This window comes from Leptinotarsa decemlineata, unplaced genomic scaffold (genome assembly GCF_025532065.1).
Source record: "Leptinotarsa decemlineata unplaced genomic scaffold, Ldec_3_MD MMD2_tig00001019_RagTag_RagTag, whole genome shotgun sequence".
Lineage (NCBI taxonomy): Eukaryota > Metazoa > Arthropoda > Insecta > Coleoptera > Chrysomelidae > Leptinotarsa > Leptinotarsa decemlineata.
In genome coordinates this window covers 3,522,442-3,545,761 of record NW_027412557.1, presented here as the reverse complement: position 1 = coordinate 3,545,761, position 23,320 = coordinate 3,522,442, and the positions used below count along the sequence as shown (strand labels likewise).

General features: G+C 33.3%; 1 protein-coding gene and 1 long non-coding RNA gene across 3 annotated transcripts in view; one reads left to right on the top strand and one right to left on the bottom strand.

Annotated features, from left to right (window-relative positions):
- LOC141482306 (uncharacterized) overlaps positions 1–15,203 on the top strand; it is a 75,425-nt gene extending 60,222 nt beyond the window's left edge. For both annotated transcript variants that reach the window (XR_012465451.1, XR_012465450.1), the window contains exons 3-4: positions 4,439–4,653; positions 14,614–15,203. This is a non-coding gene — a long non-coding RNA (uncharacterized lncRNA). The remainder of the gene's footprint in view (positions 1–4,438; positions 4,654–14,613) is intronic.
- The window catches only part of fng (fringe), a 199,343-nt gene extending 181,341 nt beyond the window's left edge, over positions 1–18,002 (bottom strand). Inside the window, exons 1-2 of the mRNA XM_074175352.1 lie at positions 17,703–18,002; positions 4,444–4,689 (exon numbers count right to left, since the gene is read on the bottom strand). Coding sequence (XP_074031453.1) covers positions 4,444–4,689; positions 17,703–17,861 — 405 coding nt within the window. The 5' untranslated portion in view covers positions 17,862–18,002. The remainder of the gene's footprint in view (positions 1–4,443; positions 4,690–17,702) is intronic.
- Between the last annotated feature and the right edge of the window lie 5,318 nt (positions 18,003–23,320).

Genomic DNA, 23,320 nt, shown 5'->3' with positions numbered 1-23,320 from the left:
GGTAAATGCAATTCTTGAAATCTCATTCCGCGTTTGGTGGCCTGGTTTCATTAAACTTCATATTTGTTATCAAAACACTCAAATCAGCATACTGTCAAAACACGATTTCCTCCCGGATGAAAATTCATAACAGGATTGTTAACATGCTTTAGTAAATAATGAAAAAAAAATAGCCAGCTCTAAGTCAAGAGAAAAGTCATCAGTAGGTGATAGATGCTGCTACGTTACACCTTTTAAGGTACCAGCTGACGAACTTTCCACTGAGATACAGCAAGCTGACATTGGTTTTCATTCATAGTAACATATAAACTGTCACCAAGTAAGTTTCAGTTGAGAGGAAAACATTGAGAATATACGTTTGGTAGCAGGCAGCCAGCAAACGTAAATCCACCATGTTATGGTTAGCTGACTTCATTTTCCCTTCAAGATATTGGATAAACTATAATCCGACAAACTTTAAAATGGGAGGAAATGACTAAAATCACGTTTTTTCATACGTGGGAGGCTGATATTGCCCGCCCTACCCAAGGTGTCGCAACTGACTGTTGAGGGTATTAATCCCTAATGCATTTTACGAAGTTTCGATTGGGAGGGAATTGTCATGAAAATCTGTCACTGGCTCCTATTCTATCTATAGATACTTTATTATGTGATGCGTACTCTTATTTTATTTTTTTGCAAATATTACAGAATTTTAACACTTTCTGATGATGTTAAGTACTCCCGTGGAAAGTTAGTTGGTATTGTTGCCCATCCAGTACGATGCAACTTGTGATTTTTTTAATAATCTCAATAAGATAACTCTGGAAATTGGAACAATTCAAGAAACCGATGACGACAGCATCACTCGAAGATAGGATACTCTGTATATTCAATAATTTAATTGAAAAACAGTGAATTACGCACTGTATTTTAAACTCATTGATTACTTTCGTTACGCTTTGTGATTCAGTAATCGAAATCAGTTCAGTTTCCTTATGACACTTTCACGTCAAGAGCTTTCTCATGTCACTCATTCTCACTTCATGACAATTTCCTCTCTCAAAAATAATCCCACGCTACACATCGCTCTCATAAGCACCAATTACTGTAACTAACAAATAAATTCAATCTGTTCTTGTCTGGTGACTACCCCCCTAACAACCACGCACGATTTCCAATGTAAATTTACATGACTTCCGTTTCATTGAAATACAAACACAAAACAAACAGAGAGGGCTTCGACGAGAAGTGTGCACCTAGATTTCGTGGGTAGACTTATCTAGCAACGAATAGCACCCCCTCGAATGATAGATCAAGTGCCATTTCGACACAAGACCTGATCTGTGCCAAACAAAGCTCATTGTGTGTGCGACAATCAATTTTGACGTACGCTGTACGCGTGGATTTACCCGTGGGAAAGGCAGAGGCCCTTTCCCTTCGCGAGTATAAATTATAAAGAAGGCCGTCTAGCCGGGCTTTGATTCTGGATATCAGGGGACTAGTTAGATTAATTTGAGAGATTCGTGTGCATTGGATATTTTACCGCGGATTTTTCGGTTGGGCATTAGATTTTCCAAATATATTCAACAAAAGGATATGTACATCTGGGATTCTATTCAATATTACAAGGTTTGGAAGGTCGGAGGAAAATTGGGCGCGAGATGTATAGGGAGATTTGCGAAACAAGTCAACTGGGCCAACAACTGAGGAGTCTCACATTCTCTGCGGAGATAACTTCCATCTAGTTTCAGTGTCAATTATTCATTCAAATAACAATTTTACATTTCTAATTTTTTCTAACAACTTAACAACACATACCCATTCAAATAATTAGGTAAGATACCTATCAATATACATGCCTTCATCCTAACAAGTCTAACCAAGATGCATACATTCATCATACAGACCAGGAGATAGACTCTTGAAGATGAGGCTTTTAGGTTCCATGTGACCAGTGGAGGGGCACCATCCCTGCTACTTCTGTAGTCACTTTCTATGAATAGTCTCTTGAAGTCCCCGATTTAACAGAAGTAGATCGGCGATCTTTTACAGATGACCTTGCCATCCTAACATGAACCACATAAGCATAAGTATAGCCTGTAATATTCTCCAGTGGTAAGATTATTCCATTTGCAGTAGAAATGAAATATCTATATATTATCCCGATAGAAAACGCACCTGAAACTTTCACTTATAAAAAGTTTTATACTAAGCCGGGCTGTTCCAATAACATGTAGAAGGATTTGTGAAAAATGTTGGTAGTCGGGATCCAAACAAATCTATTGGATATATGTGATGACTGTCAGACCACTGATGTATGGAGCGGTCATGGAAGTACTTCTAGATCTACATCTTCTCCACATCTTTTGGGAGAGAGAGGAAAGACTCCTAAACTTCTCATCATCTTGTCTTTCATGATTTCTTATACTTCTTAAAGTGGTTTAATATGAATTTCTACATACGGAAGAACAGTTAACTTTGAAAAGTGAAAGTTATGCGAGGGTTGCCTTTCATGTTTTTATTGTCCTACAATTAATATACGGCGTTGTCCCAATGTCTTAATGTTGTAATTATTTTTTTTTTGATAAATTTAATTTATATGTATTAGATATGGGAAATAATGATAAATTTTGGAAAAGTGAAAGCTTTTCACGTTAACCACCTACCACTAACGCCAATTATTTGAGGAAAGCGGTATGTGTAATCGAGCTTCAATATGATTCAAAGAAGATTTTGAATTTGTCAGTAAATAAATAAAAATCTTTCAGAAAATATTCAAAATGTGAGTGCTGGGCAAGTAATATTAAGTACCTTTCGTATGTCAATAAAAATTTGCCAGGTTTTCCACTAACCAAAGTGGTATCTATAAAAATATACATCCAACTTGTTCCACGAATTACCAGTTTGATACGAAACACTCTTATTATTATTAGGATTATAAACCAATTCCTCATCCCAGTATTTCAAGCCCCCGACATTTTAGTCATTCCATTTCTATCAATAACGGTGTATTATACATCCCTCCACTTTGTCTCTCTAAAAAAAACTTTCGCCCTGATATTATCGATTTTGTTATGCATTACTTCTGAAAATGTATCTCCACACCATGTTATTTATAAACCTTTCAGATACAAAGTAAAAGATTTTTTTTATTTTTGGCGGTAACAGTCATGTACGACTCACACCCATCATTAGCTCAAAGATTTATCACCAGAAATTGTTAGTTCTTACCTGTTCCGTTCTCATTATAATTGGTAGTCTCGTGCTACGGTGTCTTATTTTTGGTGTTTTTAATCAAATGCGAATAAATACCTCTAGTTTTGCCCAAAAAGCCACAGGAACGATAAAAGTAAATTCAAGTCTTTGAAAAATAAGTATCAATTCTTTCTCCTTTCTGTTGATATAAAATTGAGAAAATTGAATGCAAATGTGATTGTATATACAAAATACGAAGATTGCTGGAAAGTGTCAATAAACTTAATTCCTATCTTCGTTCTCAATCCAGAGGCATAGATAGATGAAATTTTCACATTAAATGTATTTGAAATGAATGAAATTTGTGTTGATATTCAATCGAATGATGTCAACAAACCTTTGACCCTTCAAAGTTGAGCAATGGAGTTCAGTTTTTTTTACAAAACTTAAAAAATGTTCGAAATGAAATGTTTCTATTTGGACTATTCAACTACGACTACCTGTTAATCTTAATTATTTTGAATGGTGTATGTATTATATAATATATGTATCATAAAATTATATATGTTCGATTCCAGTAACAGTTCGAAAAATTAGATATTTGTGTAACAGATACCAGGCATATACATTTCCATAGCTGAATTAATTACTGCAATGTTCAATGTTACTAAAGTACAACTTGAAAACACTGGTACTCGTTACAGTGCTAAACTAATAATCATTTTACTAAATTACTTTTCTTGTTATCACTGCCGCACCTTATGCTAAACTGCTCATTCTCGGCAACTCCACCGAAATTTATACAGTAATAGAAAGTAACCTTGTTTGTGTCTTTCTTCATCACCTTCAGAATAATTCATCTTTGCTTTCAATAATCTACCTAGATCGCCAGGGCTGGATTCATAACAACTTGATTCGATTATACATAAACTCATAACTTTTATTTTTTCACTGTTCAGGTAAACAACTTCAATAGTATCACTATTTATTTCATACAATTTTCATATATTGTTCTCACTTGTTTTATATTTATGTAAGTAAGATTTCAGTCATTTGTTCTTCCATTCACCTGCACCAAATAATAATGATTTTATTTTAATATATTTCTTGTATTCAATATATTTTCTTGTATCTTCAAAATGGTATTAATGAAAATATCCACAATAATGCTAATGAAGAGTTGGAAAATATATTTTTGTCATCAATACTTAATTTTTCCATAAATCGCCTATAATTACTAGTGAATTTCGTAAAATTCCAGCTCACCTGCTTCCTGGCTAACTGAAACCAAGTCTTCAGTATAATCGGCAGTCTCTTGGTATGATAGTTTTTGGTTGTTTTCACACTAATGAAAACGTCATCTAAAGTAGTCAATGGAGGCTTGACAGTAGCAGTGGTAGGAACAACTTCGCTTGTAAGTTCGTGAATGTCGTTTTCGACTGACGATCTATCTTCCGCTAGGTTTCTCTCTAAACGGTAAGTTTTGGCACTTAGTTTCACTTCAGCAAGTACCTGCGGAATAAGAAATGATTCACTTTTGTACGTTTTTGGAAATGTATTTCATGGATACTACTTCAAAAATAGATAGCCTTTTCATATTGGATGGAAATTGCAGAATCACCTCTTTGAACTTGGTTAGGTATATTATCATTTCAAAACGGTATCAATTAGATATTCAAAAATAAATATTCAAGAAATTAACATAGCACAGTACTGTATTTAAGCAGTAAAACTACATAGATGAATTTGCTGGAGATGTTACCATTATAATACAAATATCTTCGACTTTAATTTCTATGTTTTGTTTTGCAAAAATATCTCCAGCAATTTGATGCAAAATGGTGGTGCATATTTCCCGAGGAAAACAAAGAATTGTCAAAGTGGCCTTTTGTATTGACACTCAGCGGCGGCTCGTCATAGGAGGCAATGGAGGCTTAGCCTCCCCATGAAATTTGAGGATATTCATCGCAATAAATTAAAAGATATTGACAAATAACTATGATCATTTTTTTATAAAAATGCTTGGGTATCATTACTTTACCATTAATTTTTAATATAAATACATAATATGCTCGAAAAAACACTATCACTCACTACGTAGTACGTACCACACTGTGTCCTGCATCAACAAACCTCAAACGCACCGCCCACCCACGAACGAATAACGAAAAAACCATCAACCCGAAATAATAAATGCCATCGTTAATACGTTGCAAGGGAGCCAAGCCTCCGACCGCTTTAAAAAACAAAAGTTCTGCGAGACCGATCCAGCCAGCGACATATGTTCCGATTTGTAATTTTAGTTGCAGAAATTATAGCGTTAGAGGAGGCTAGCCTCCAGTTGGTCTTCGTTAGTGTACGACTGCGTTTGTTTTTGATTCAATTATTCGAACGGGATGCCGTGACGGACCGGGACTGAAAAATATTTCGGTAAATCGTTTCAGTGTTTCTTGATAATATTTGTTATTGTGTATTTCAAAGTGTTTTCTTTCAATTTCAAGGTGTTTTCAGGTTTTCACTGTTTTGTAAGTTTTTTTTTCCATTTATTATGGATAAGTTGGACGAAATTAAAAAATCTGACGCTATAGTAAATTGGTTGCTGACAAATAGTTTCAAGTTTTTATCTTTTGATAATAAATTTTACATTATTAAAACTCTGGGAAGGCCTCAACCAAATTTGATTTCAATTAAAGCGTCAGATAATCGACAAAATCGAGGATTTAATATTAGTTGGTACGATAAATGCGATTGGTTAACCGGCTCCATTGAACGAGAAAAACTTTTTTGTTGGCCCTGTGTTTTATTTTCCATACAAACCGAATACCAAACGTGGTCTAAAATAGGATACTCCGATTTAAAAAATTTACCTCGTTCTTCAGAAAGACATTTTGAATCTAAGGAGCATATATTTTCGTCTTCTGTCTGTTTTTCTGTTTTCTGTTTATCAGCCGTCGCCCCCATACGAACGACAACTCTCAGAAGTTGAGAAACTTGTGCGAGCTAAGGACTAACGAGGTCTTACCTCTTAACGTGTCCTTCCTAATACGGTCTTATAAATTAAAATTGTTTAGCAAACAAAATATAGCAACAGCTTTAGATACAGCTCGAAAAGAGGCCATAATTTCTTTCAATAATGAGTTTAGGGAAAATCGGTCGAATTTAAAAAGACTTATCGATATTACGATTTATTTGGATTCCCAAAAATTAGCTCTTCGCGGACACGATGAAACCGAAGATTCGATTAATCGCGGCAATTACAAGGAACCTTTAATGTTATGGGACAAATATGACAATTTTGCACTTTTTTAAACGATAACGTTTTTTCGGGCACCTCAAAAACCATAAAAAAGTAGCTTATAGACAGTGTGGTATATATTACTAAGAAAAATATAAGCAAGGAGATTGAAAGTGTTTCTTTTTTTGCATAGGAAATTGATGAAACTACCGATATTACCTGTACATCACAACTTTCAATCGTTTTTAGATATGTCAAAGATGGTAATATGGGTTTTCATGATGTTTCATCTGGGCGCACAGCTGGCGATTTATTTAATTTTTTAATTCGTACGTGTGACACCTATAATTTTAGGCAAAAGTTAATTGCGCAAACCTATGATGGGACTGCGGTCATGACCGGCCATTTAAATGGTTTACAAACTAAAATAAAGTCCTCATGCACTTTTTACGCATTGTCATGCCCATGCCCTAAATTTAATATTAGGCAAAGCGTGCAACATCATGATTGCCGCGTATTTCTTTCAAGTATGTCTGGATTTTCGGCATTCTTTTCAAAATCCACCAAAAGAAGCCATGTTTTAAATGAAATATGTGGTAGCTGAATGCCAACTTTTGCTGCTACGCGTTGGAATTCTACATCTAGAGCAGATTTTTCAGTGCATTCAAACAAAGACAAATTGATTGATGTCTTTGATTTTATCCTAAACAGTGACGATTTTAAAACCGACGACCAAAGTCTTAGGGAGGCGAGAGGTTTCAAATATATTTCAAATGATCACAAGTTTTGTTTCTTGTTAGAAATATTCAAATTGATATTTGAACATACTGATGTTGTTTTTTATATTAAATTTATATTAATTTATATTAAATATCAAATATTTATATTAAATAACTCAAAGACAACCCTTTTCCAAGTTTTTTCAATGGTCAGTTTCATACTTATAATTTTCGGCAATACACAATTTTTGTTTGCATTTATGCAAATATTACGTATTTTGCTTTAAATAGGTGTGGTACTCCAAAAAATGTCCGCGCCTCCGCCGGGCTTTTCTGTGTTTATATAGTCTTTATGACTTTAGCCACCCCTGTTCTCCAATGCACGAGCCGTCACTGTTGACACTTCTACAAAATATTACATTATTATAGTAGTAAGTAATATTGACAGAAATAATCCATTATTTGAAAGATCCATAGTGGAAGGTGAAGCAGTTTTCAGGATTATATTTTGTGATATTTGTAAAAGATATTTTCCTTCAAAGTTTTTTGTTAAAATCCCCTCCTCACGAAGTGAGGAGAGTCTCTTGCGAATTATCTGGATAAATGATGTTTGATCTACTTGTGAAATAGGTCAGTTTTGATTCTACAAAGTACACAATATAATGAGTGGTCTGTCTGTGAAAAGAAAAGTTACAAAGGTACTGAGAAAATAAATATTACAAAATTAAATTTGAAAGATTAATTTCTCCCAATGTCTCTACAATGTAAGATCTGGTGAATGTATGCCGGAAATCTTTTCCTGGTAATACCACGATGGATATTAAATTATAATGAGCTTTCAGACGGACTGAATAAATCTTTAGGAATACATAGACATACACATATACACAATATGAATATTTATTTGGAGTAGAACAATCTCTATCGAAATGTGAATACTTGAATTTATTGATCATGTATTTTAACGATTCAGAGTGTAATTTTACTTTTCTTTGTTAGTTTCGGATCTGCACATGTTCGAATTTTCTGGTATAGTATGTTACACTCTGAATGGTATTGGCTTATCAACTGCAGTAAACTACCTGGTTTTATTCCATTGTGTAAAAATCATCAAGTAAAAATGCAAATGTGCTAAAGGGTTAAATTTAAGAAATTTGAATTGAATTTTCATTATATAGGAGCCATACAAGTAATTAATTTGAATGTTACAATTCTGTTCTATATTTAGTTGAGTATCGCTATCGCTATCCTTATCTAAATTAATTTTAATTGACGCAATTGACTTTACAGAAAGGTAGGAGTTTTCAACATTTATAACATGACTAAAAGAATTTTTCTAACTCTCGGTAGGAATGTCACATACCACAGTACTACTTGAAGATTGACGAAATGTTGGTTAATCTTATATTCAAGCAGCTGTGCTGTCGTATATTCGTGATAATCATCTCAAGAGTCCTTAATATTTTTGGCAGATAGCCACATAGCGTTTGGGATCCAAACATTTTCTGATCCTGCGTGTATTCTCCTCCCTTTATTTGATGGTGCTTTTGTTTTATACTTATCAGAGGAATCGGACCATTCTTCGGTTATATATTCAGAACGCCGGTTTCGCAGACAGAGCTCGCCAAAGAGTAGTGAGGCTACAGTTTTTTTGAGTTCGTTCATTGATGAGCCGGTGTTTTAGACTTTTGATTGTAGGGACACTCTGCTCACCGGATATAGTATAGATTTTTCGCCTTATCAAATATTTTTCCAGTCGTCTAGACTTTTTGTGAAACTGGAATCTTCACGCTTTTTACTTGATTCCAGATTATATTTCCAGTATTTTGAATGTATTTTTCATCGGGCTTCATGACCGGATTTATAAATATTTATACATATATATTTATAAATCCGGTCATTTTACATTTATGATGGGTATTTTCAGATTTTACAACTCAAGGGTCTAATTGGTTTTATTATAATCGTTTAGCCAATACCATATATCGTGAAACCCACTATACTATAGTAAGTATAAAGAGTTGACTTCCACATTTCTGTAAAAGATTATTACAAACTATACATTGAACAAGGAATATTTGAATGTTCGTGACTACGGTTTTGTTACGGCAATAATCAATGTTTTCCTTGTGTGTGACGTTTAAATTACAGTTTTTAGATGTCGCGGTCCTTTCGAATACATTCAGCCTTTTTTTTATCTAACCTACTCTTCTTTTTTTGTTACCCCAACCTAAGTTCAAAGGGTACAAAACTATACAGATATATAAGAAAAATGTATTTGTAAAAATATAAAACAGCCAATTTATTTTTAAAAAGTTATTGAAAAATTGTATCATCCCTTATTTCATGTTACAGTGTCACCATCCTAACCAATTAGGGTTGGAAGTAAATAATTTTAAGAAAATGTTGGAAAACCGACTTCCAACTATGCTAATATTATATTTTCATTTTATCACTTCCTATACACGAAAGAACCCATCATAAGGAGTACAATAAACTAACAACATATAAAGGCATAAATACTAAAGGTCCTATGGAAAAACATGAGATAAGGAAGTGGAGCAACAATAGGTTAAAGAGTAATAAGAGGGTAAATTTGGTAGATAAACTGAAAAATGCATATAGAAAACCGAAAAGTTTTCTTTAGGGAGGTCATAGAAAAGAGTATTAAGATGCCTTAAGGCTAAATCGCGGAAAATGTTGTCACCGGAATCCCACAGAATTATTTCCACACAACCGTAAAATAAAACATAAAACTGGAAAGTCTAGCGTAGAATAAATCCAAAAAAAGCATCCAAAAACATAGTGTCCTGTACGGGTTTCAACAATTTCAGACAAGTTTTCAATTATTTTATGTCCGTTCTCCAAGGCGTGTTGAGCGAAATTAGATTCTTATGATCTCCGAGATCGGATATGCGTACTGTGTGTTCTTTGAAACGAGTTATAATGACTCGTTTAGTCGATCAATATAGTTTTTGAATTTAAGTAACTTTAGGATTACCGTACATTTGTTGTGAGCAAAAAGTTTCGAAGGTTATTTTCACGGTCAACTTTTTGAAAATGCGATGTAATCCAATAACGCTGGTTAATATAGAAGAACAATGAACTTTGAATCAATGTCTTCTCGAAAAGTCGAAGATTTACGAAGTTTCTACCTAATTTTGAGTTTTCTAATTAATTTATCTACCATATTTGAAAGGTACCCGTTGCTTTCAGCTAAGTCCCTGATAACATTTTTTTCAATATCGTACCTTTCTTTACTTTACTTTCTTTACTGCCATGTCGACAATGGAGTGAGTTATCAGGAATATATCTGAAAGTACTTCTTATAGAAATCACATTCTAGTCCCCGCTACCCATGAATAGGTTAGATATACAGGCAGATAGATATACAGGCTCTGTATAACTAGATATACAGGTTCTGTAAATCAATCTGGCTCTGTATATCTAGATATACAGGCTCTGTATATCTATCTGTTTCTACAGACAGCAGGAAAGCACTGCTGTGCCGTGCCTTTCTGCTGTCTGTAGAAACAAGAAGAGAAAAAGCTACGAAGACTGTGACAAAAAAATACATCGGTCTGACTAAGCAAAATAATAACACTCTTTTCAAAGAACATGCATCACATATCCGATCCCGGAAACCTCAAAAATCTAATATCGCTCAACACGGCTTGGAGAACGGACATAAAATTAATGAAAACAATCTGAAAATTTTGAAACCGGCTTAACATATAGAATTATTCTATAGATTCTTCTAACATGGAGTTCCGAACTTTGACAATTGGCAACGACCATCTTGTTGAAACTACATCTCCCAAAATAGTTGTTATTTATTCAGTCTGTTCTGCCAAATCACTATGGCCGAGTAAAGCATTCAACAACACGTGCAAATAAGAAAATTGTTTTATCGAAATGGGTGTTCTGTTCGGGCAACGTACAGCGAGCATTGCCATAATTATCCTATCGAGAGGACTATTCACAACGTGGTGGATAAATCTCAATCCAATGGTTCAATAAACGATCGACCAACATCCGTACGTTGAAGAATCGCAAGATCTGCCGGAAACATCGCTGCTATCTGTGAGCGTCTGCAGGACAATCCGAGGTAGTCAATTTCGAGTCGTTCACTAGAACTCGGCCTTTCGCAGACCACAACTTGACGACTTTTGCGTCATGATTTGGGCCTGCATCCGTGCAAAATTCAACTGACCCAAGAACTGAAGGTAAACTGTCACAGAAAATGACGTGTGTTCGCTGAATGGGCTCTGGAGCAGTTGGCAACTGACCCTAATTCTCATCAAACATCATCTTCAGCGATAGGGTCCATTTCTGGATGAATGGGTTCGTGAACAAACAACATTGTCAAATTTGGAGCGAAAAAAATCCACATGAGATCCAAGATCGTCCAATGCATCACAAGAAAGATACTGTTTGGTGTGGATTTTAGGCTGGTGGCGTCATCAGTCCATATTTCTTTGGGAACGACGTTGGCCATGCCATCACGATCAACGGCGAGCACTGTAGGTTGATGATTACCAACTTCTTTTGGCCTGAACGGCACTACATGCCACACAACTCATGCCACATGTCACGTGGAGGTGATGTGAACTAGCCACCGAGATCGAGCGATTCGACTCCGTTAGTAGTGGAGTATTCCACAATACAACCCAAATTCTGATTTATAGGCCAGAGTCATGGAAAATTGGACGTTTCGGATGCGCTCCACCCAGAGAATCCGTGGCGGATATCTGAACGATGTTATATTCCACATATAATGGCATCAATTGGTTATTCAAACGAATAAAAAATTCCGATGATATCGCACTGAGAGCGCTTGTTTTGGATTTATTCTATACGTCAGGTGATCCAGTTCTAATTTTCACTGCCTTATATCGGTAAAAAAGCGTTAAGAACTGAGTTATTTCTTCACCACAGTTATTATTATCATTCCAACGGTAGTAGTGAATATTCATCCGATAGAGGAAGTCATTATTCGAGAGGTTTCACCAGAAAGTTATTCAAGTATTCAATCACGTTTTTTTTTATGTTTCGTTATTCGGACTAATGAAACAGTAATCATATATTGATAATAAACAAGTACCCCTCAATAATCAATCCATTTTGCTGGTAGCTGATACCTCGTAAAAAAAAGTCATTAAATAACTAACAACATTATTATCGATCCTCTCGGGATGTCAATTAGTTTATTTCAGTTTCTGAACCGGATACAGAAGCAACGTAGCCTTGACAACACATCAGGCAATAATAATGAATAAATTTCTAGAGACAAAAATTATTAAAATTGTTTTCTTGATGAATAGTTGATGTCGATTTTTTATTGAGAGCTGTTTCTCCTATGGATTTATTTGACATCCTAAATTGATTCATTGTGGTAAAAGCTAACTATATAAGTTTCTCTTATGTATCGTTAAACAATAAAATATTTCGTGAGAGTCTTGAACGACTTGTATTTTGTTGGCTTGCTTTTGTCGCGTGCTTCCAAACGATATTCCAAATTAATGTGGTGTTTTACGGAAGAGGATTTTATCATTTCATCTCCAGCCTGTAATAAATGAGAATAAGATGAGATTCTGACATGCAAGCTGTTGAAAGTGCAATTTTAAAATTCTTTTAATAGCTTTGTCAGGTACTCGGGTTCCGGTTTTATGTCGAAACTGATGCATTCCTCGAAAATGATTCTAAGAAATGATATCAACTCGGTAGGAAGTTTGAAATGATTTCAGAATTTGATATGAATGAAGACAAGTTTGTTAATATGTTTAGAAGCTTCAACGAACTGTAAACAGTATATACAATCAGTCAACAGATATGACAGATATGTAAATTCAGTCCCAACAGACAAAGTACATAATTTATCAGTGAACTCATCAACTATTTACTAGAGTATGTTAATGATTCTTCGATAATAAATAATAAGTATCTAGTATATTTGTTTGAAAATTAATACTGAAGATAATGAAAGTTTAGAAACAATATGTTTACATATGATAGAAATAGATATCAGTTTATTCGTTTTCGACGACCATCATTTCTCTTTTTACTGTAACCATGGTTTTGTTTAGGGTTTTCTTCCGTTTCATATTCCATCCATCACTGATATGAAAGAGAGTTCGATATTTTTTAAAGAAGTAGTACAAAAGAATATAGTTGATTAGCGAGTTGACATTATAAGAAACAATTTTCGAAGTATCACTATTTTTTTAAATCCTCAATATCTCAAGCATATTTTAATGTATCTGTAATTCATAATTTAACCTACTATAAGACGTACAGATATGAAAAATTTTGTTTTTCCAGGTTTCTGCAAAACAGAGAAAGTTCAAAACTATCTCCATAATAGTTTCAACTTAAACTGCGTCTCCTTTGATATATAAAAATTGGTTTTGATAAAAATTGAATCTCTTGGAAAGTAACTTTGGGTGATCAGCAGAACGGAAGTGTACGCTTATAACACAAGTTATTCCAATATTTCGATCAAATGTATTATCATCTTCAAGGAAGAGCTACAAAATTTGTATGATGATGGTACAATGTAAAAAGTATTACACAAAGGGCTCAATTTACTGTTAGTGAGGATGGCCGTGTCGGAAAGAAGGTTATGTTTAAACAATTGAAACTCGTCAATACGATAAAACAAGTTACTCATTAAAAGAGTTAAATCTTCACAGATAAAAGAAGGATTATTTGAATTTACTTTTTAAAAATCGTTATTTGTTTTAAATTTATGGATTACCGGTAAAACCAATGTGATTGAAGAACAAAGAAAGAAACAAAAAACAATTGACACTGACAGCTGTCATGTGATTCAGTTTGAAAAAAGTGGGTTTGTTTGTCTATGTTTAAACTATGGAACAATTGAGAACTGTTATGGTGCAAGATTTTTAACTACAATTACAAATCTGTTGTATCTATCTACTTTTCATTTTCATAAAAGTATGAAAGAATGATCTTTAACGTTATATTGAAATCGAAGTTCCGAAGTCAATGTTTGGAATATTTATTCGACATTACATTCAGACAATCATGTACTTGTAAGCTTCCAAGCTGTGCATACTAATGAACAAAGATTACGTGATTGTTGTGATCAATATACGAGTACACGATCAAATGTCATAAGAAATGAAAGAAATATGAAAAACGTAGATAAGTAAACGATGATTGGATATAACATAATGATATCAATCATTTTATTATTGAGTGCAGATTTTTATGTTTGTTCAGAATCCTAACAGAGATCAAAATAAGAGACTATGTCGAAGTGAAGTGGTTACGGTTCCATCTCATTACAATTCAATATCCGTCGTGGTTTTCGCCAGGGAAGTCATTATTTTCCGACAGGTATTTGCCAGATCCTACTGTGTAGAAAAGTTGAAAGAAGTTATTGTTTCTATTTTTCATTCACAATATTCAATTTCTTAATGCTCCTCAACACAGTAATCGGATTTATTTTGATTTCAGTTAGAGTGTTGGAGGATTTTCTTTCTCGCGTGGGACTTTGGAACAAGATAGAACTATTATGTACTACTATTATATAGCTGAAGGAGATCTGAGACGACGGTTTCGTATATGCGGTCGAGCTTCGATGGGAATTGGATAGGTCCGTACACTGAAGGTCTGTTTGTGATCATTCGATTGATTACAGCGAAGTTATGCTACTGGACGAAAGAGGAGCATCTCCGAGAATTTTTTCTATGAGGATACAAATATCTGCCTTTTATAATTCAATATCATTCGTAGTATCAAACAGAGAAATACCTGGTTTTCAGTATCCATTTTTCAGATCCTATTGTTCAGGAACAGTAAAAGACATAAATTATGTAGAAATATTCATTTTGCTAACTTCGAAATATTCACTTGATAGAACAATTCACAATTTTGGGATCAATTATTGAAAATAGAATGTAATGTATATCCCTAATTATATATCCCTCTCAGGAGTTACCCTTTAACCCTAATGAATTTTCCAATGTCTAAATATTATTTTTTTGTGTAGTATCAAATTAATAATTTCATTAAATTGAATAAATTACATTTTTGCCAAGAAGTTATTCCTGGTGTCATTCCTAATAAATGCAATGTGTGATTTATCCTAGATTTGTTGTTGCCCGCGTAAAATGTGGTTTGTCACATTAAGTTTCACGACAGACCATTACAAACAAACAAATAGTTACAATATTTTTTATTAACCCAGAACTTGAGGTTTCCAAGTTCAAAACTGACGAAATTCAATACAATCTTTGAACCCCTATTTTTCCCTTTGAGGTTGGAAATTCCTGATTTCTTTTCTTGATGCTCATTTACGCTGTACAAAGAACCTACCTGCGTATTTCAAGATTCCAGGTTCAGTAGCTTCGGCTGTGCGTTAATATAAAAACGGACAACAGCTAGTAACTAAAAAAATATGCCAATTGCACTAGGTAATGAATAGCTTCGAGAATCAACGATGTCTGCCCTCACGCGTCTGCCCGCGTTTGGATGGCGTTCTCGGCGGTGGCACTTCATTGCTTAGACCGCCCCTCTACCTCTGCGCATCATTTCCTGTCGTCTTACAGTGGACGCGACGCGCAATAATGGCTTAGTGCGTTGCGTCAAGTTAATCTTATCGTGATAAGTTTTAAACGATTCGTCCAAATTAATTAGCGTAAGATACAAACATTCTCTATATTGAATACTTAAATCGACAATTGTATCATTTTTCATAAGAATTTAACAGATATTCTAAAACGTGCTTGTAAAAAAAGTATACAATTTAATTGTAATTATGGCTCAGCATTTTGCATATAGTGGCTACTACATGAGAGGTAGATATATGCTATCATTTTATTTAGAACTATTTAAGATAAACATTCTTACGGTACATTCTCTGCATGTAAGTCCAACGGTATAGGCAGCGCACGACAAGATAGCTCTCAGGGAAGAGATTTTTTCCGACCTATATATTATTCTAATGTATAAACTGTATTTATGTAAAGTTTAATCTAAATCCGTTCAGTCGTTTAGGCGTGAAAGAGCCACAAACATACATACACACATTTATCCATCCTCACAAACTTTCACATTTGTAACATTAGTATAGAATAGATGAAGATATAGATGATGAAAAAAATTCTCTTCAAATAGTATTCAAACTAATATTCAAGTAAATGAAGTCAACTCATGAGAAATGTAAACTTGAGCAGCTAGATTTCTGATTTACATCTGAGGAATTACAAATTAGGTGAATTCATTTCGAACCATTACTGCGTTAAGAGATGACCTAGGTATTAATTTTCTGTACAAAGTTGGAGGACGGATTTTCCTCAGAGAAAATTTAAATCGGTTGAATTTGGTATCTTTTGTTCAAATTTTGTAAATCCACAATTGTAATTTAAATATCGATAAACAACATTCCCATAGTTGAACCAAGAACCCAGGGAAAAATGGTTGTTAAAATGGGTTTTGATCAGCTGTGGTCTCCACATGAACGACAACTTTTGAAATTTGAAACCTGTGCGAGATAAGGATTAACGAGGTCTTAGAACGTGCGATTCCGAATACAGAATTGTAGAAACCTGAGAAAAATGTTTTTTCACATTTGTAATTCTTACTATAAAGGACATAAATCAACATGAAACTATCATAAGATTCCTCAAGTGAATCACTAAAAAGAGAAGTCAATAATCAGAATTAAAAATAACACCCAAATTTTTCGCGTACTTACTCAAACTATATTGATATTGATGTTGCCTATTTTATTAAGTCATATTTCTACTGATATGTTTACTGCCAAATTACTTTATGTAATTGAGTTTTAACTGTAATGCTTAGTTGTTAGAAAACTTACCAACAGACTTAATAACTTTAAATAAATATTGATATGCTTTTGAATATTTTGAAAACTCTCTGAAAATGGGTTGAATTTAGGTGTCACAGAATACGCCTATAGATACTTTGCAATATTCAATTGTAATTAAAATACCACTCGAGTATAAAATAAAAAGAACTGGCCCAAATATCGCATCTTGAGGAATGCCGAAAGCTACAATCAGTTGACATAAAATTATTTGTAATAACTTTCTGACTGCGGTTTGAAAAATAAGAATCTACAACAAAAATTCATCAAACGAAGCGAAATATTTTTGTTTAAAATATGGTAAAGTATCATTGATCGAAAACTATCAAAAACTCTTAGGTTATTGATGGTGTGATATGACACCGCAGTGTTAAATAAGAGGTAATAAGATTTTTCCCAATAGTGTATGCCTAGAGAACTAGAGATCAACCCTAGTTCTATTATTGTTTGTTGGAAATTTTTACTTTTTCACTAAGGAATGAAACAATTATTGTATGTTCGTATTTAAAACTTCCCTTCTCACCAAATGAATCGACTCAGAACTTTCTGACAGAGTTAAATATCATTAATCGAACGAAAACTGACAAAGAAATGAGACAATTGTTGCACGTTTGTATCCCAAAAATAACTTTTCACAAAATGAAATGACTTTCACAAAAAATTGCAAAAACCAATTATTTTCTACAATTGTAGCTTTCACTTGCAATAAATTTACCTCTTGTGCGGGAGCACCCCCTGAAAACGTCTGGTATACCAAAAGGGTGCTATAAGCGAACACTGCGGCGCAAGAAAGTATCTGCCACGATTTTCTATTCCGCAAATTCATTTTCGCACTATTGGTTTCGGATATCACCTCCGAATCACCATCAGGCATTTAAAAACCGAGAATAGACGCATTCTTGCGATCGCCCGCGTAAAACAAAGTCACGTGAATCGGAACGTAAACAAACAGAGTGACGTTCGGTGTGAAGTCAGTGTATCGCTTAAGAGGAAAAGGTCGTAACTACTTTATCGTGGCTCCATGTTTCGAGGTACAGGTCCACCGGGCCCCCATTCAGACGTACAAGAAGTCATGGTGGTGGAAGGGGCACACGCCAGGCCTTTTCATGTGGTACCGGTGTGTCGGTCGTGAGATGATTTAATACCATTAGATTAGGTAATGGCTAGAAAATACGAGTAGGTAAATGAGCAAGTCGAATGTGGGGGTCGAATCTTCTCGAGAGACACAATATTTTATGTATATAAACAAGAGAGTTTCCGAAATTTTATATTTTGTACTAGATCCTCTGGCGCACAATGGATCTATTGAAAATATTTTCCCAACACCAGAATAAAATTACGGTCTCTCGACGCACGTTTCGCTAACGAAGTTAGCGTCCTCAGGAGATCATTATGACTAAATTTTACTACTACTGTGTTAGTATTTTTATATGTTACTGCCCTAACTACTACCTGTTAGTAGAACCTAACTACTGCCTATTATCACACTAACATAGTAATAAAATTCAGTCATAAGTAATCACCTCCCGAGGAAGCTAACTTGATTAATGAAACGACCGTCGAGAGACCGTAATTTTGTTCTGGTGTTGTAAAAATGTTTTCAATAGTTTCCGAAATATTAAAAATTGCATGAGAGAATATTTTCTCGCTTTTTTTATACCTACAGGATGTTCTAATAACTCGACGAAGTCAGCGATACAACCTTTTAATTGAGTTTAGAGTTTTCCTGAACTTCGCACTTTTTAAACAAAAAATATAGGTGAAAATAATGATTATTTTTTTATTACCTGAAGTCAATTCACATTGTGTGGTAATCTTTATATTTGTAACCTATATCTAGTACTATATAATATATAAATAATTCGTCGAGGAGAGACAAAAAGTAAAAACAGCACAAAAAAATGTCATATAATCATACAAAAAACATAGTTTAAAAAACTAAAAAACACGCTTTTGAAGAACATCGAACTACTTTTTAAATAAGCTTAAAACAATAACGAACGAAAAATACTAGCATTATTGTGAAAAAAGCGACGTGCGCTTGATATATAAAAATATGGCACAAAGCGCCCACGCTTTTTTCACAATAATACTAGTATTTTTCGTTCGTTATTATTTTAAACTTATTTTAAAAAAATATTTTTAACTTTTTAGTTCGATGTTCTTTAAAAGCGTGTTTTTTAGTTTTTTTAAACTATATGTATTTTTCACTTTTGAGTCCGATTTATTGTCAAAAATATTTTTTTTAAGTTCTAGTCACTAGTATTGTAAATCTTTAACAGACGGCGCACGAATGTAAAATTCCTCTCAAACAACATAATAAAGTTTGAAGTCTCAAATTCTATAGTAATACTGATATGCAGTAAGTCTCCAACAGAGGGCAGACTGTTGTAAAATTTGTTTCGAAGTAAAGAGAAAATTTCAAAAAACAATTCAGTCTTGATGTTTTGATTTGAAGTTTCATTCAAAATATTATTGGACTAAAAATATTTTTTTTGTGAATAATTATATTTTTCAAATCAATCTTTTAATTTGATTTGTATGTCAAGCACCTTAATTCTAATTTTTCGATTTTTTTTAAATATTTGAGTAACTGAATTTTTTAGGTGTACAATTTACGATAAAGTTTTCATTGTTGAAATCCATATTCTGATTTGCTTTCAAATAATCGAATAAGATTTTAAAATGTATCTTCCGTTTCGTTCAAAACTTTTTTCTGTACTGAATCACGGGTAATTGTAAATATTTAAATATTTCATCTGTAGTACAAAATTTCGTTAACACTTATCATTATCAAAATATGTTTTTTATTTTGAATTTCTTTTGAACAACCTATCAAGGAGATTACGTATAGCGGCATCTGCCCGCGAATAGCTCAAGCAATAATTATAATTGATAGTTACGTACAGCGCCATCTGCCCGCAAACAGATCAAGCAATAATTGATAGTTACGTACAGCGCCATCTGTCCGGGAATAGATTAAGCAATAATGCCGATAATTCTGTCAATACAGATCCCGAGCTTGAGAGTTACAAACAAACATACATACATACATACAGGTGAAGCTAATATAAAGCGTGTAAAAATAAATATAGTTTAAAAAAACTAAAAAAACACGCTCTTAAAGAACATCCAACTAAAAAGTTAAAAATAAATATAGTTTTAAAAAAAGCGCTTTTAAAGAACATCGAACTAAAAAGTTCATTTTTTTTAATAAGCTTAAAAAATAACGATCGAAAAATACTAGTATCATTGTGAAAAAAGCCTGGGTGCTAGATATACAGAAAATATGTCACAAAGCGCCCACGCTTTTGTCACAATAATACTAGCATTTTTCGATCGTTATTGTTTTAAGCTTATTTAAAAAAAAAAAGAACTTTTCAGTTCGATGTTCTTCAAAAGCGTGTTTTTTGGTTTTTTTAACTATACTTTTTTTTTACTTTTTGCTGTAAAAGCGTGTTTTTTAGTTTTTTAAACTATATTTATTGTTTTGATTTTCTTCTGAACAACCTATCAAGGTTGTTACGTATAGCGCCATCTGCCGCGAATAGATAAAAAAATATCAAGTAGGTTACTTACAGCGCCATCTGCCCGCGAATAGATCAAGCAATAATGCCGATAATTCTATCAATACAGATCTCGAGCTTGAGAGTTACAAACAAACAAACATACATACAAACAAACATACATACATACATACAGGTGAAGCTAATATAAAGCGTGTAAAAATAAATATAGTTTATAAAAACTTAAAAACACGGTTTTGAAGAACATCCAACTAAAAAGATAAAAATAAATATAGTTTAAAAAAACTAAAAAACGCGCTTTTAAAGAACATCGAACTAAAAAGTTGATTTTTTTTAAATAAGCTTGAAACAATAACGATAAAAAATACTAGTATTATTGTGAAAAAAGCCTGGGCGCTAGATATACAGAAAATATGGCACAAAGCGCCCACGCTTTTGTCACAATAATACTAGCATTTTTCGATCGTTATTATTTTAAGCTTATTTAAAAAAAAATTAACTTTTTAGTTCGATGTTCTTCAAAAGCGTGTTTTTTAGTTTTTTTGAACTATACTTATTTTTAACTTTTTAGTTCGATGTTCTTTAAAAGCGTGTTTTTCAGGTTTTTTTAACTATATTTATTTTTTAATTTTAGGTTCAATATGCTATAAAAGCTTGTTTTTTAGTATTTTAAACTGTATTTATTGTTTTGATTTTTTTTTTGTTAAACAACCTACCAAGGAGGTTACGTATAGCGCCATCTGCCGCGAATAGATAAAAAAATATCAAGTAGGTTACTTACAGCGCCATCTGCCCGCGAATAGATCGAGCAATAATGCCGATAATTCTATCAATACAGATCCCGAGCTTGAGAGTTACAAACAAACATGCACACAAACAAGCATACATACATACATACATACAGGTGAAGCTAATATAAAGCGTGTAAAATTGAAAAGAGATGACGATATGGGTAGATTGTTAAATATTTTCAAACCAAGTATAGTGGCAAATGGAATATAAAATAAAGATCTTTGTTTTAATGAAATGAATAAAACACTTTTGTCTAATTTCCACTAGTTATTTTATTTTTACGACCGGTTTCGGCTTTATTTATTAGGTATAAAAACTAACTTATATATTTCAAATCCAAAAACGTGGTTATACAGAGTGGCCACTTTTTAATGGGATTGTATTGGTAGCTTTCAAACCATAAAAGTTAGAAGGTCGGTCAAATGGAGAGAAAGTTGCATTCATAGAAGCACTGTCAAGTGATTCAAACAAATCGAGAATATCAGGACCGGTTATTTATATATCATAAGGAAAGTAAATTTTGTCATTTTGGTTTTTCTTTTTATGCCATGTCATTTCAAAACTTCAAAAAAAATGTTATGGGCATTTCTCATTCGATAGTAAATTCTCCTTAATTTTAGATTTCGAATCCAACGTTTCGTAATCTCTGGGGAACCATCAACTTCATATTTTTCAATAGGGACCTGCATATTTCATGACACTCTTGGAAATAACTTTTGACGCTAAATTCAACGATATATCAAACAATGTCATTGAAAGTTGCAGATGATTTTGACCCTCATCCAAATTACTTTGGTACGGATCTGTATTAAATTTACCTTTGATGAAATTAACAACATGATAAGAAAATAAACTCGCTCATCTCAAACTGAATGGAATGTATCAGAATCAAAACAAGAAACAAGTAATAATTATTTACATATTTCAAGTGGAGAAAAACCGAATTCATAATAATTTAACGAAACTTCCATTTATTTGAAAAAAAATTGAATGATTGTTCGAAAGTGAATGATTAATGAATTAAATGTTCGAAATGCCCACCATTTTATAAAATGCACTTAGCGGTTATGGAACTTAAACTTATACATTTGCTTATTTCGTCTACTCGAATGCATTATCAATATTCTTGCGAGGAATTACTATTGTCGGATTTGTCATTTGTTCCGTTGAAACAAATTATATAATTACTATTTCATCAACAGCAGTTTGTGATAAATTGCTATCACTGGCCACTGTTCTCGATCTTTTTTCTGGATTCAACTGAATTTGGGTCAGAACATTAATATCGTTGATAGATTTGTTTTTTCGTACATACGCACAACTTTTTTCTTTCAAATGAATGATAGTTTCGTTAAATTATTATAAATTAGGTTTTCCTCCACTGAAATATATTGATAGTTATTACGTTTTTTGCTTTGTTTCTGATACGTTCCATTCAGTTGAAGATAAGTGAGTTGATTTTCTTATCGAAATGTATTGCATGTTGTTAATTTCACCAAAGGTAAATTTAATACAGATCCGAACCAAAGAAATTTGGATAAGGGTCAAAGTCACCTCCGAGTCAACATTTGAATGTTGAATGATATATCGTTGAATTCAGCGTGAAAAGTTATTTCTAAAAGTGTCATAAAATATGCAGGTCCGTATTGAAAAAAATTAGGTTGAAGGCGGCCCAGAGAGCGCGAAACGTTAGATTAGAAATCCAATTACGTCAAATTGAGGAGAATTAAGCTTACCCATATCTTTAGATTTCAAAGGTATTAGTAAGTTTTTATACTTGATAATGGGATAACATTTGAAACCGGTCGTAAAAATAACTGGTGGAAATTAAACAAAAGTTTGAAAGGGTTATATTTTTAGGAGTGATTAATTTTTAGGGAAAGAAAGTTTTTGGCTTTCTACTACTCCATCTGATACAAAAAAAAATGGATAAGAGAATCTTAAGTGTCTTAAGGCGAAACACGTGTATACCAGTTAGGGTGACAGTGTTCCATGTGAGTACAATTTATTACCA